Consider the following 12,076-nt stretch of genomic DNA (forward strand, 5'->3'; position numbering starts at 1 on the left):
CTCCCCCCTCTTTCTCCTCTGGAATGGGCAGCTTCCCAACTAGCCAGCAGAAAATAAAGAAATATTCAAACTCTCTCCATAACACCACCACCCAGGTCTTGGTTACCATGGATCCCCCAATGCCCTTCTCAGATTGGTCTGGTGCCCCTCCCAGCCACCTGTTGGGGGTTCATATAACCCGCCCCTCACTGTCCCTAAGCTCAAGCTCCCTTGGGATCCTTCTAGACAACAGGTACCTGTGAAGCAGAATAATGCAATAACAAGCAGGTTGTCGGAGCCACAGAGAAAAGATAGCATTGGATTTATCCTTATTTCCCCTTTAGGGGTTCTTCACCTTTCAGACTTTGGTCTACCCTTCTCCAATCCAGCTCCTAAAGTGACACCTCACAGGCAGTTATTTCTGGATGACCCTACATCAAAAACAGACTCTCGGAAGCTATAGATTGCCACCTTCGAGGCTGCTTTCCATATGCAGGTAACCCAAGAAGGCCTCTTCTGTGCTCGCTAATCTACTAAAGAGACTTAATTTTGCCGAAAAGCTCCGTAGGTTTCTTTGTCTTGGACAGCCACCTCACTGCAATATTCTTTTAGGATTTATTTATTAGGAGTTTGCTTTCAGGGCGAAAACATAGACATCTGACGTTACGTACCACCATTTAGAGGGTGTGTTTTTGGAATTCCTGTCTTGATTGATTTCTACTCAGAACAACTTGTCCATTGTTGTTGCTGTCCATAAACCACCATCTTTGGTCCTCCCGGAGGGCAGCAGAAGAAAGAAAAAAAGAGGTGTGCATTTTATAGCCAAGGTGAAGGATACCCATAATGGCATCTGCAGGGCTAGAGATCATGGCAATGGGCCTCTGTATCTTTGGCTGGTTGGGGACTATCCTTTCATGTGCATTGCCCATGTGGAAGGTTTCAGCATTCATCGGAAACAACATTGTTGTGGCGCAGATAATCTGGGAGGGACTGTGGATGAATTGTGTTGTGCAGAGTACTGGCCAGATGCAGTGTAAGATCTATGATTCCATGCTAGCCCTGCCTCAAGATATTCAAGCTGCCCGGGCCCTCATGGTTATCTCTGTGGTGCTTGCTGTCCTGGCATTGTTGGTGAGTATTGTTGGAGCCAAGTGTACCAACTGTGTGGAGGAAGAAGGTGCCAAGGCACGTATTGTCATTACCTCAGGTGCCTTCTTTATCGTCTCAGGACTTCTCGCACTTATTCCTGTCTGCTGGTGTGCCAACTCCATCATCCGTGACTTTTACAATCCAATTGTGGCTGAATCTCTCAAAAGGGAACTGGGGGCTGCTCTCTATGTTGGTTGGGCAGCTTCTGCCTTACTACTCCTTGGAGGATCACTCCTGTGCTGCTCCTGCCCGCCAAGGGACAACCGTTACCCAGGCCGTATTGCATATTCTGTTCCAGCCAGATCTACTGCTCCACCAGGCAGTACGATTGACAAGCGGGATTATGTCTGAGCAGTTGTAGTGGTGAGGTGGTGATGAAATTTGCCAGATACTGCAGGACCCAAACTAGGACAGGCATTATTGGCCCAAGGACTTCTGGAACAAGAAGATAGGACAACCTTATCAGTTTGGGTTTAGCTATGATATCTGGCAATTCTGGAATGTTGGTGCATGTATATATGTGCATGTATGTGTGGGTATACAAGTATAATGAGTGATGTGAGTGACTGAGGAAATGTGAACAAATAAAGGGATATGAGAGACAATGAACAAATCTTTTTAAATGAGATGAATACATCAGCAAACACAAGTGGAATGCAGGAACAACTGGGGCAGCTGAACAAACAAGGGCAGGTTTAGGACAAGTATATGGATAAATTAACAGTGCATAACATGTATGTGGAGGTGAAAAATAAAGAAGTAGAGGAAGAAGACTAGAAACACCATGATAGCAATGGCTTTGCCATCTGGAGAATGAAATACTGTAATTATCTTAGGCCAAAGTAATGGTCTTCTCCTATTGCCTGTTGTCCCTTCAAAGACTTCAGGCTGTTCCTTCTCTTGGAAGACTGCACTGTGAGACACAAGGTATGCCTTGGGCTTCTAAACTGGCTGGATAACGTCATAAGCGGGCCTGTCAGGGATGATGAAGTATGAGTTAAATTTCCAACCGGTTAACTTTTGAATAGAATGTTGCAATAATGAAAAGTGGTTAGGCATCTGTAGCAGAGGATTTTACAGGAAAGAGATTATTTGGGTCCATTTAAGTCAGGGTTCAGGCTGTATAGCAGAGGTGTCAATCACGATTTCATTGAGGGCTGCATCAGGGTTGTATTTGACCTTGGGGGACTGGAGTGGGCATGGCTAGCTCAATGTCATTTGTGTCAGGGACACCTGTGGTGGCCAAGTGCTAAGGCAGGACTTCCCTCAAACCTTCTCTCCCTCTCTCTCATTATAATCTTCCTCCCTCCCTCCCTCCCTCCCTTCCTTTTCTTCTTTTTCCTTCCCTCTTCATTCTCCTTTTTTCTTCCTTCCCCTTTTTCCTTATTTTTCCTTCCTTGCTCTCTTCACATCTTTCCTTCTTTGTCTTTCCTCTTTCCTGTCCATTGGATGCTCAAATGCAAAAGGGGAAACATTTCTCCTTTTGTTTTGCTTTTAGTTTTTTTGCTAGTCCTCTGCCAGTGAACATGGACCCTGGAGGGAGGACACACTGCCCCCCTGGACAACCTTTTTGCTGGCAGTGGCATTGTGGGCTGTTCCTTCACTGTTTCTGAGGTGGCCCCTCGGGCCAGATCAAAGCACTCCATGGGCCAGATTCAGCACGCGGGCCTTGAGTTTGACACCCCTGCTGTATAGTAGAGTACAGTACAGAAAAATACAGAGACAGAGGCAGCATTAGCTGCACTTGCTGATGATCTTTGGGGAAGCTGGGATGGGAGTGGTGCTCTTGATCTCTCAGTGGCTTCAGTACCAATGATGAATGATCGCAGTATCCTTCTGGACCAGCTGCAGGATTTGGGGAAGGGAGGCATCATTTTATAGTGCTTCTCCTCTTTCCCAGGGGTCAGCTCCAATCAGTGCTTGGGGAGGGAATGTTGCAGCTCTTTGTTTCTAAGGTGTGTCAGAGCTTGAAGCTTCTCCCCTCTTGCTCAGCAACTACTTGAAACAATCAGATGAAGCCATCTGTCAGTATCACCAGTATCAGATGATACCCATCTTGATCCCAGACTGTCCAGATGATGCTGTTAATGTCCTGTCACAGTGTCTAGAGCAAGGGTGGTTTCTATTTACCTTTACTACCGGTTTGTATCACGCTCATGCCTGCGCTCTTTCTTCTGTGCATGCGCAGATCACCTATGATGATGTCCGGGTCAGTGGGCGGAGCCTCCCACCAGTTTTACAACTGGTTCTTGCAAACTGGTCTGAACCAGGGGCAACCCACCACTGGTCTAGAGGTTGTTCAGGTCTCGATGGGGAAGAACAAATTGATTCAATCCTGACAAGACAAAATGGTCTATGTTTATTCCCTCCCACCCTTGATCTGGGGATTTTCCATCTTTAGTTTTATATGAGATAGTACTTCCCCACTTTAGACTGTAGGCAACTTGAGGATAATCCTTGATCCATAGTTCTTATTCAAACAGCAGGTAGCAAGCTGTGGCCATTGGGGGGTGGGGGTGGGCTTTGCACAGATTCATCTGTTGCCCTAGTTGCACCTGTACCTAGGTTGGGAGGCCCTTTAGATGTTCACCTAGGCCCTAGAGACCTCATGAATGGACTACTGCAATATACGATGCACACGAGTCTGCCTTTGAAGACCACTCGAAAGTTACAACTGTTCCAGAATGCAGCAGTGCAGGCAATGATGTTCATGCTATGATTTACTCATTTATCATTGCTACTGCGTGAGCTGCACTGGTTCCCATTCTGTTTCTAGGTATAATTCGAGGTCCTGATTATTACTTATACATGGTTTCATTGGCCTGGTTATTTGATGAATTGCCTGTTCTGATAGTCCCAAAGGTGCTTTTTCAGGAGGCAACTGGACTTTCTTGTTTTTCCTTTTGAAGATGTTTCACTTCTCATCCAAGAAGCTTCTTCAGCTCTGACAGGATAGCGGGGAAGCTGAAGAAGCTTCTTGGATAGAAAGTGAAATGTCTTCAAAAGAAAAAAAAATCAAGAAAGTTGAACTGCCTCCTGAAAAAGCACCTTTGGGACAACCATGACCTGGATGATTGAGAACCACTACAGGACTGTTCTGGCAATTTCTATTCACCCAGTAAGATTAGGCAGAGATGATGCATTCCAAATCCCTTTAATTAAGCAATGTGGAAACCTAGGCAGTGTGTCTTCTCTATTGCAATACCTATCGTCTGGAACGGCATCCCATCTAAGGCTCTCATTCTGATGACATTCCAAAATATTTTGGAAGGTAAGGTGGGTGTAGAACCTCTGACAGTTGTTTCCTTGATTTTTCCCCCCTGAATGTACATGTTTCCACCCCCCTTCTTGTTATATGGTTTTCTTATTTTTTTTAAATGTAAGATGCTCAGCATGACCTGGAGTTGGATGTCCCTTCCATTTAAATACACAAATAAATAAATACATATCCTTTGTCTCAATCAGCACATTGCTTTGGGCCTGCTTAGGCAGATGTACAAAGAACATGAGGCTATGAGAACAGGTCAAGAAGCAGACAAATTAAATAATGAGAGGAACAGAAAATGGCACTGAGAACTGGTTATTTTATAAACTCTTTTGACTATTCTGATACAAAAGCCATTCTTTTTGGGTCAAAATCAGCATCTAAAGAATAAAGAGACACAGAGTTGAAGAAAAACGGCGAATTTAATTCTGAAACGAGCACAAGAGGAATGAATGCATGCCTGACTGAAAGAATCGGGGACTTAAAGAATGCAAGAAGACTTGGGAAGAAAAAAGGTAACCAACCCAAACCTGCATAGATAACAAATGATTCATGAAAGATGTAAATATTGGACAAAGGCCAGAATCCCCTGCAAAGAAGATGCAGGAAAAAGAAGACTGAAGTTGGGAGCAAAGACATTAGTTTAGATTTAGTTAAAAAAAAAAAAGTTGTTTGGAGCAGATGGGGTGGGTGGGAAAGAACCCTGACCCTACAATTACAAGGGACTGGTGCTATTTGCTCTCTGGTTAATAATTAGTGGAGGATTTGGCTATTCTCAGGGGCCTGGGTAAACAAAGGGGTCTGTTACCTCCCTGACCATTGATCTTTACCTATTACAACCACCTGCTTCAGACCTGGATAGAAAGAAATTCAGCAGAAAGGAATAGGACTTTGAACAAATGCATTTAAGCCCCATTCCTTTTACAGAAATATTCCGGCTTGCAAATCTGTTTGACTTTTCCCTGGAAAAAGATTATTTCTCTCTTGTTTTGCTCTATGTGTTTGGTTTTTCAAAGATGTTCTGAAATCAGGTAATTTGCTTAAGCTGGAAAATATTATGGGGATCCTTTCCATGAGCTTGTATAGTGTTAACTGACAACTATATTGTTATATTATTCAGATAAATTAAAAAAAAAATTGTAACCTGATTGTGCCTGGATTTTTTTGAAGTAGGGAAGGGGAGTAAAGGATTTCTAAAACTGTCAAAGGGTGGGGGGCAGGCTATGCAGAATACACTTAATTTTGCTAACTTATGTTAGCTCATATTTAAGAGCGACACAGGACACTGAATTAAAATGTACAAGACAGCCACAACAAAAAATAAAACAAGATTAAATTTAGTCAAGTATGACATGTTGGGCAAATGCATGCCCTTAATACAATATTTGGCTTAAGAATGTCATGAGCATACAGGGTGCCATCCAATGTTCACTATTTCCCACAGTGTTTCATTTTGCACAGAACTGTGCTGAATATTAAAAATACAACAATATTTCATGGCAAATCCTGTTTGACTCCGTAGTTCCTGATCTTGAGTATCTACAGTGGATCCACAGTTAAGCTTTCCTACAGTTTCAATCTCAAATGTTTCAAATCAAAACAGGGATGTACACTAAGGCTAATGCAATTGCACAATTGTAATTGGAAGTAAAAATCATTTAAGTGTTTAAAAAACAACAAAGACACAGGAGTTTGTGGTTGGTTTTGAAACTGATTCTACTCTTAATCCTGAATCTGTTGAAACTGTTCAGTAGAATTGGATGCAATCTGGACATACTCAGAAGCACTCTTCTTTTCAGCCAAGTTGAATCTATTAAAAAAAAAAAGGAGAAAAACGCTCCTTGATCACGAGGGAGAGAGAGAATGCAACAAGCCTCAAATTAAGCACTTTAATGAGAGGATATGAAATTACCAAGACCATTGATTGTACTTTGTGGTGTAGAAAAATATGCCAGCAATTTATCATGCAAATGCAGATATAGTATACTTGGCAGTTGGCATATAGGAGGAAAGTACCGAGCAGGCACCTGAAGAATCTTGGCACCTGAAAACTAACACATTTCTTCCCAGCATGTGCTTTGGGGGACTAAGGTCCCAGGTGCAAAGGGGGACAGACATATTACACTCCACAGAGAGAAGACGAGGGTGGTAGTTTGGGGGAAAATGCAGGTATACATTTCAAGCATGCTTAGGCACACTTCATTCCTTCTGATTCTTTGCATATTTCAGGCCAAAGCCCTGCTCTCAAAGGAAAAGAGTGGTAGAGCTAATCAAATATTAAGTTTTTGAGATTGAATTACGTGTGTGTTCAAAGTGTAAAATACAGGCAAAAGGTACAGTATATACTGTGAAGTGTTCCCATTCTCCTTTGTAAGAGCACCTCAATAAGTCACGAATGGCATCAGAATAGCTCATATAGATTCACATCCAGGAAGTGGATGGGCACTTGAAGAACATCTGCCCAATAATTTGAATATCGATTTCCAATGGAAAACCAATAGGTCACTGAATGTCCAGACCAGGGGTGGGTTGTACTTACCTTTACTACCGGTTTGCAACGGGACCGTGCACACGCATGCGCAGAAGCTTTCTGATGATGTTGGGGTTGGTGGGCGGAGCCTCCCATCGGTTTTACTACCGGTTCTTGCGAACCGGTCCGAACCGGGGGAAACCCACCACTGGTCCAGACATAGGAAGACATATACATGACCCCACAAAAAAGGTGCCAGGCTTTGAACTACCATGCCAACAATAGACAATCCTGAATAGGATTCGCACCTCACATGGTGTCTGCTGGGACTTTCTATATAAAGGGGGCATATTATGGGAGTGGGGGAGTGGGGTTGGGAGAGGGGGGCACTGTTTTACATTGGTTCTCCTCCTACCTCTCGGGCCGTACGCAGTTTGTTTAGGCGGGGTGTCAGAGATCCTCTCTGAGACTCCTCACTTGGGTACCACAGGGGTCGGTTCTCTCCCCCCTGCTCTTTAACATCTACATGAAGCCACTGGGTGAGATCATTCGTAGTTTCGGGGTGAGGTATCATCAGTACACTGATTATACCCAATTGTACATCTCCACCCCGGATCAACCCAGGGATGCCCTTTCCGTGATGTCTAAGTGCCTGGAGGCGGTACGGGTCTGGATGGGTAGAAACAGGCTCAGACTCAACCCCTCCAAGACTAAGTGGCTGTGGATCCCGGCATCTCCTGATCTAGTCACCCGGTCACTTTTGATGGGAAGGGAGTTGCTTACTCCCTCTGAAAGGGCTCGTAATCTTGGCGTCCTTCTTGATTCACGGCTGTCCTTGGTGGATCATCTAATGGCCATGACAAGGGGGGCTTTTGCACAGGTTCGCCTAGTGTGCCAGTTGCGGCCTTTCCTAGACAGGGATGCCTTCCGCACAGTCACTCAAGCTCTCATCATTTCTCGGTTGGATTACTGCAATGCCCTCTACATGGGGCTGCCCTTGGGGTGCACCCGGAGGCTCCAGCTGGTCCAGAATGCAGCCGCGCAGGTTGTTACAGGAGCTTCTCGTTACTCCCGTGCAACACCTCTTCTGTGTGAGCTGCACTGGCTGCCGGAGGCCTTCCGGATCCGCTTCAAGGTGCTGGCACTTACCTATAAAGCCCTTCATGGCATGGGCCTGAGGTACTTGCAGGACCACCTCCTACCGGCCTCCTACCGCCCAGTGCGTTCTCATAGAGCTGCGTTCCTCCAGGTGCCGTCGGCCAGACAATGTCAGCTGGCAACCCCCAGGATGAGGGCGTTCTCTGTGGCTGCACCGACCCTCTAGAATGGGTTACCCACCGAGCTCCAGATGGCTCCCGATCTCCACACTTTCCACATTGGCTTGAAGACACGGCTTTTTCAGCAAATTCCCTGACTGACTATGAGGCTTTTAACTTTGGGGATTTTAAATTTGGATTGGTTTTTAGTATTTTATTGTTGTGGTTTTTATTGTGTGAGCCGCCCCGAGTCCTACGGGAGAAGGGCGGCATATAAATTTTAATAATAAATAAATAAATAAATATTATCCTCCCTTCAGTGTGACTGCAGGGTCCTAAGTCAAACTGTAGATCACACTGTGACCAGCTGTAAATTGAAGGCATATACAGGTCCAGTATTTGATTGCAAAGCCTTAGTAAGGCCACAACTGGAATACTGTATCCAGGTTTGGTCACCACATTACAAAAAGATGTTGAGACTTTGGAAAAACTGCAAAGAAGGCAACTAAAGGTCTGGAGAATAAAACATATGAAGAAGAGTTGCAGGATTTGGGTTTGGCTAATCTAGAGAAAAGAAGGACTGGGGGGACATGATAGCAATATTCCAGCATTTGAGAAACTGCTACAAAGAGAAGGGGGAGGAATCAATTTATTTTCCAAAGCACCAGAGAGCAGGACAAGAACAATGGATGGAAACTAAGCAAGGACACAAGCAACCTGGAATTAAGGAGTAACTTCCTAACAGTGAGGCCAGTTAACAGATGAAACAGCCTGCCTTCAGAAGTTGTGGGTGCTTCATCACTGGAGGTTTTTAAGAAGAGACTGGACAGACATTTGTCTGAAATTGTATAGGGTCTTCTGCTTGAGTAGGGGGCTGGACTGGAAGACCTCCAAGGTCCCTTCCAGCTTTATTTTGTTTGATTGTTTTTAATATAAATAATGCTGTATTTCAATGGTTAGATGGTCTAGACATTAGTATTTGAACATAAATCTTTTACAAATTTATAATTCATTATGTTTTACTAATCTAGGCGAAATGTTAATATATGCTGCTAGTCCATGTATGATATACCATAAATAATAACTGGAATTGCTGTCAATGATCCCTCAAACAAGGTTGGCTATTAATGTTTACCTAGGAAGTTTTCACTTTCTTTTCCATCTCTTTCAGTTCCCCACAATTCTGAAAAGGGAATCCTTTTATACTATAAAATTATAGAATAATTATAGAAAAGTGTAATGGAGTATATATATGTGTATATGTACAGGAAGAGCAACCAAGATGATTAGGGGAATGAAGGCTAAAACATACGATGAACAGTTGCAGGAACTGGGCATGGCTAGTCTAGTGAAGAGAAGGACCTGAGGAGACATGATAGCAGTGTTCCAATATTTGAGGGGCTGCCACAGAGAGGAAGGGGTCAAGCTACTTTCTAAGGCACCTGAAGGCCAGACAAGGAATAATGGATGGAAACTGATCAAGGAGAGATTCTGGAAATAAGGAGAAATTTTCTGTCAGTGAGAGCAATCAACCAATGGAACAGCTTGCCTTCAGATGCTGTGGGAGCTTCATCACTGGAGGCTTTCAAGAAGAGACTGGTCTGCCATTTGTCAGAAATGGTGTTTCTCCTTGGATGGGGGTGGGGATTGGACTAGATGACCTACAAGGCCCCTTCCAACTCTGTTAATCTGTTATATGTTAAACTGTAGACCACTGCTGCTTGCCATGTTGCTAGCACAAGTTAACAGAGGAAAGAGCTCACCAAGGGGCATTTTGCTCAAATTTGAGGCTGGGCACAGCAATTAAAATCAAGGCATTTATCTTGCCATTTACTATTCTCATAAAGATAGTTACAAGTTACAAAGCAAGTTACAGCTGTAATGGAGCCAGGGATTTCCATTGTAACTCATGACAGTCGTAAGTCAAACCACCCACATGGCCAGATGCCATTTTACGACTTTTTTTGTGATGATCATTAAGTGAATCAATGTATTTGTATGGACTTTTTTTTTTTGCTGAAAACTGGCTGAAAAGGCCAGAAACTGGCAAAATAAATGTGGTAAATCATGGACATGTGATTATGGAAAGAGGAAATGCTTGCCAAGCGCTCACAGTGCATTGATGAGACTGTGGGAGAATTCAGTCATTAGAACTCCAGAACTGAGTCATAAGTAGCTTTTGGCGAGGTCCGTTGTAACTTTGGATGGTTGCTAAGCAACCAGTCACTAAGCAAGGACTACCTGTAGATGATTACTGACCTCTTCCCCCTTCCACGGATTCCCAAGGGGCAGATCTTGGGAATGGCTTGGTCTCTACATGGCTTTCTCATACCAATGAGAAAGTATTCTCCAATAGCCAGGGCATCAGCATCAATGACACTTATTCCTTAGCATCACACTGCTGGGGAATTCCAGGGATTTTCCTGATATGTGGCAGAGGGAAGAGAATCCATCTATAGCTTTCCCCATTGAGAGAAAATTTAGTTTCTGTGTTCTTCATAGAAGAATGGTTTAAATCTAGAATCTGAAATTAAATGAGCATGAAAGAACACAATATTTCTTTTATAGGGAATGGACAGATTTTCCATCACCCTTCACCATAGTTTATTTAATCATGGTTGGATAACTAACACGGAGCTAGTTCATATGCCCTAAAATCAAACCAAACTAGTTGGATTACAGAGCACACAACATGGGAACCTAAATATAATATGAGCTAAATCTTGTCAGCATCAAATGCTGGAGGGAGAGTGTGGTAAATTACAAGAACATTTGCATTTCCCACAGATCAGGACTGCATTTTTATCTTCAGTTTCCATTGTTAGGACTGAGAGATGAGATTTATCCCTTAAAACAGTGTTTCTCAGCTTCAGCTGCTTTGAGATGCGTGGACTTCAGTTCCCAGAATTCCTCAGCCTTCCACTTCACCTTTTCCTTTTTCTTTGTAAGAGAGGACAGAGCATCAAACAAACAGCAAGTCAGGTTATGGTTCCTGAAGTAAATAAATATGAGTAGTCCTCGACAGTGGTGAAATCAATTTTTTTTTACTACCGGTTCTGTGGGCATGGCTTGGTGGGCATGGCAGGGAAAGGATACTGCAAAATCTCCCTTTCCGCCCAACTCCAGGGGAAGGATACTGCAAAATCCTGATTCCCACACCACTCTGGGACCTGCCAGAGGATATTTGCTGGTTCTCTGAACTACTCAAAATTTCTGCTACCGGTTGTCCAGAACCTTTCAGAACCTGCTGGATTTCACCCCGGTCCTTGACTTATAACCATTCATTTAATGACCATTTGAAGTCATTCAACTGGCATTGAAAAAAGTGACTTATTACTGTTTTTCAATATATGACCATTACAATATTCTCATGTTTATCTGATCAAAATTCAGGCACTTGGCAACTGGAATGTATTCATGACAGTTGCACCATCCTGGGGTCATCTGATCATCATTTGTAACATTCCCAAATGGCTTCTAACAAGCGAAGTCAGTGAGGGAGGCCAGATTCGCTTGAAAACTGCATGATTCACTTAGCAACCGCAGTAATTCATTTAACAATTGTGGCAAAAAAAAGTTACAAAATGGGGCAAAACTCACTGAACAGCTGCCTTGCTTACCAATAGACTTTTCAGGTTCAATTGTGGCTGTAAATCAAGGACTACCGTAATGTTGATCCATATCCTCCTCCATTGCATTGTCAAAGTGAAAAAAGCCAATCTACAAAAATTAATAGAAATATACAAGGAAGAACCAGATCCAATCATCCCATGATTCATAAGATTGCTTCTTTTCTACCAAACATACTTCTGCTCAAAACATCCTGTTCCCCAGGATGGGGAGTTGGATTAGAAGCATTTCTCTCTAAGAAACTCAAATGCTAGGAATCTGGACCAAACCTGGCTACCTGCTTTCCTTTTCCTTTAAGCAGAATGCAGAAATGCAAGACCTATAGTT

The 12,076-nt window shown here is 43.4% G+C and overlaps 1 protein-coding gene across 1 annotated transcript; it reads left to right on the forward strand.

Annotated features, from left to right (window-relative positions):
* Positions 1–218: 218 nt before the first annotated feature.
* LOC117669179 (claudin-9-like) lies at positions 219–5,541 on the forward strand. The gene has a single exon (XM_034423425.3). The coding sequence runs from the start codon at positions 823–825 to the stop codon at positions 1,477–1,479; it is 657 nt and encodes a 218-aa protein (XP_034279316.1). The 5' UTR covers positions 219–822; the 3' UTR covers positions 1,480–5,541.
* Positions 5,542–12,076: the final 6,535 nt, after the last annotated feature.

The sequence above is a fragment of the Pantherophis guttatus genome, chromosome 4 (assembly GCF_059756535.1).
Source record: "Pantherophis guttatus breed Tessera chromosome 4, ASM5975653v1, whole genome shotgun sequence".
Taxonomy (NCBI): Eukaryota; Metazoa; Chordata; class Lepidosauria; order Squamata; family Colubridae; genus Pantherophis; species Pantherophis guttatus.

What these genes read in the sequence shown, in the direction of transcription:
- LOC117669179 (XM_034423425.3), top strand. Translation starts at nt 823, where the DNA reads ATGGCATCTGCAGGGCTAGAGATCATGGCAATGGGCCTCTGTATCTTT.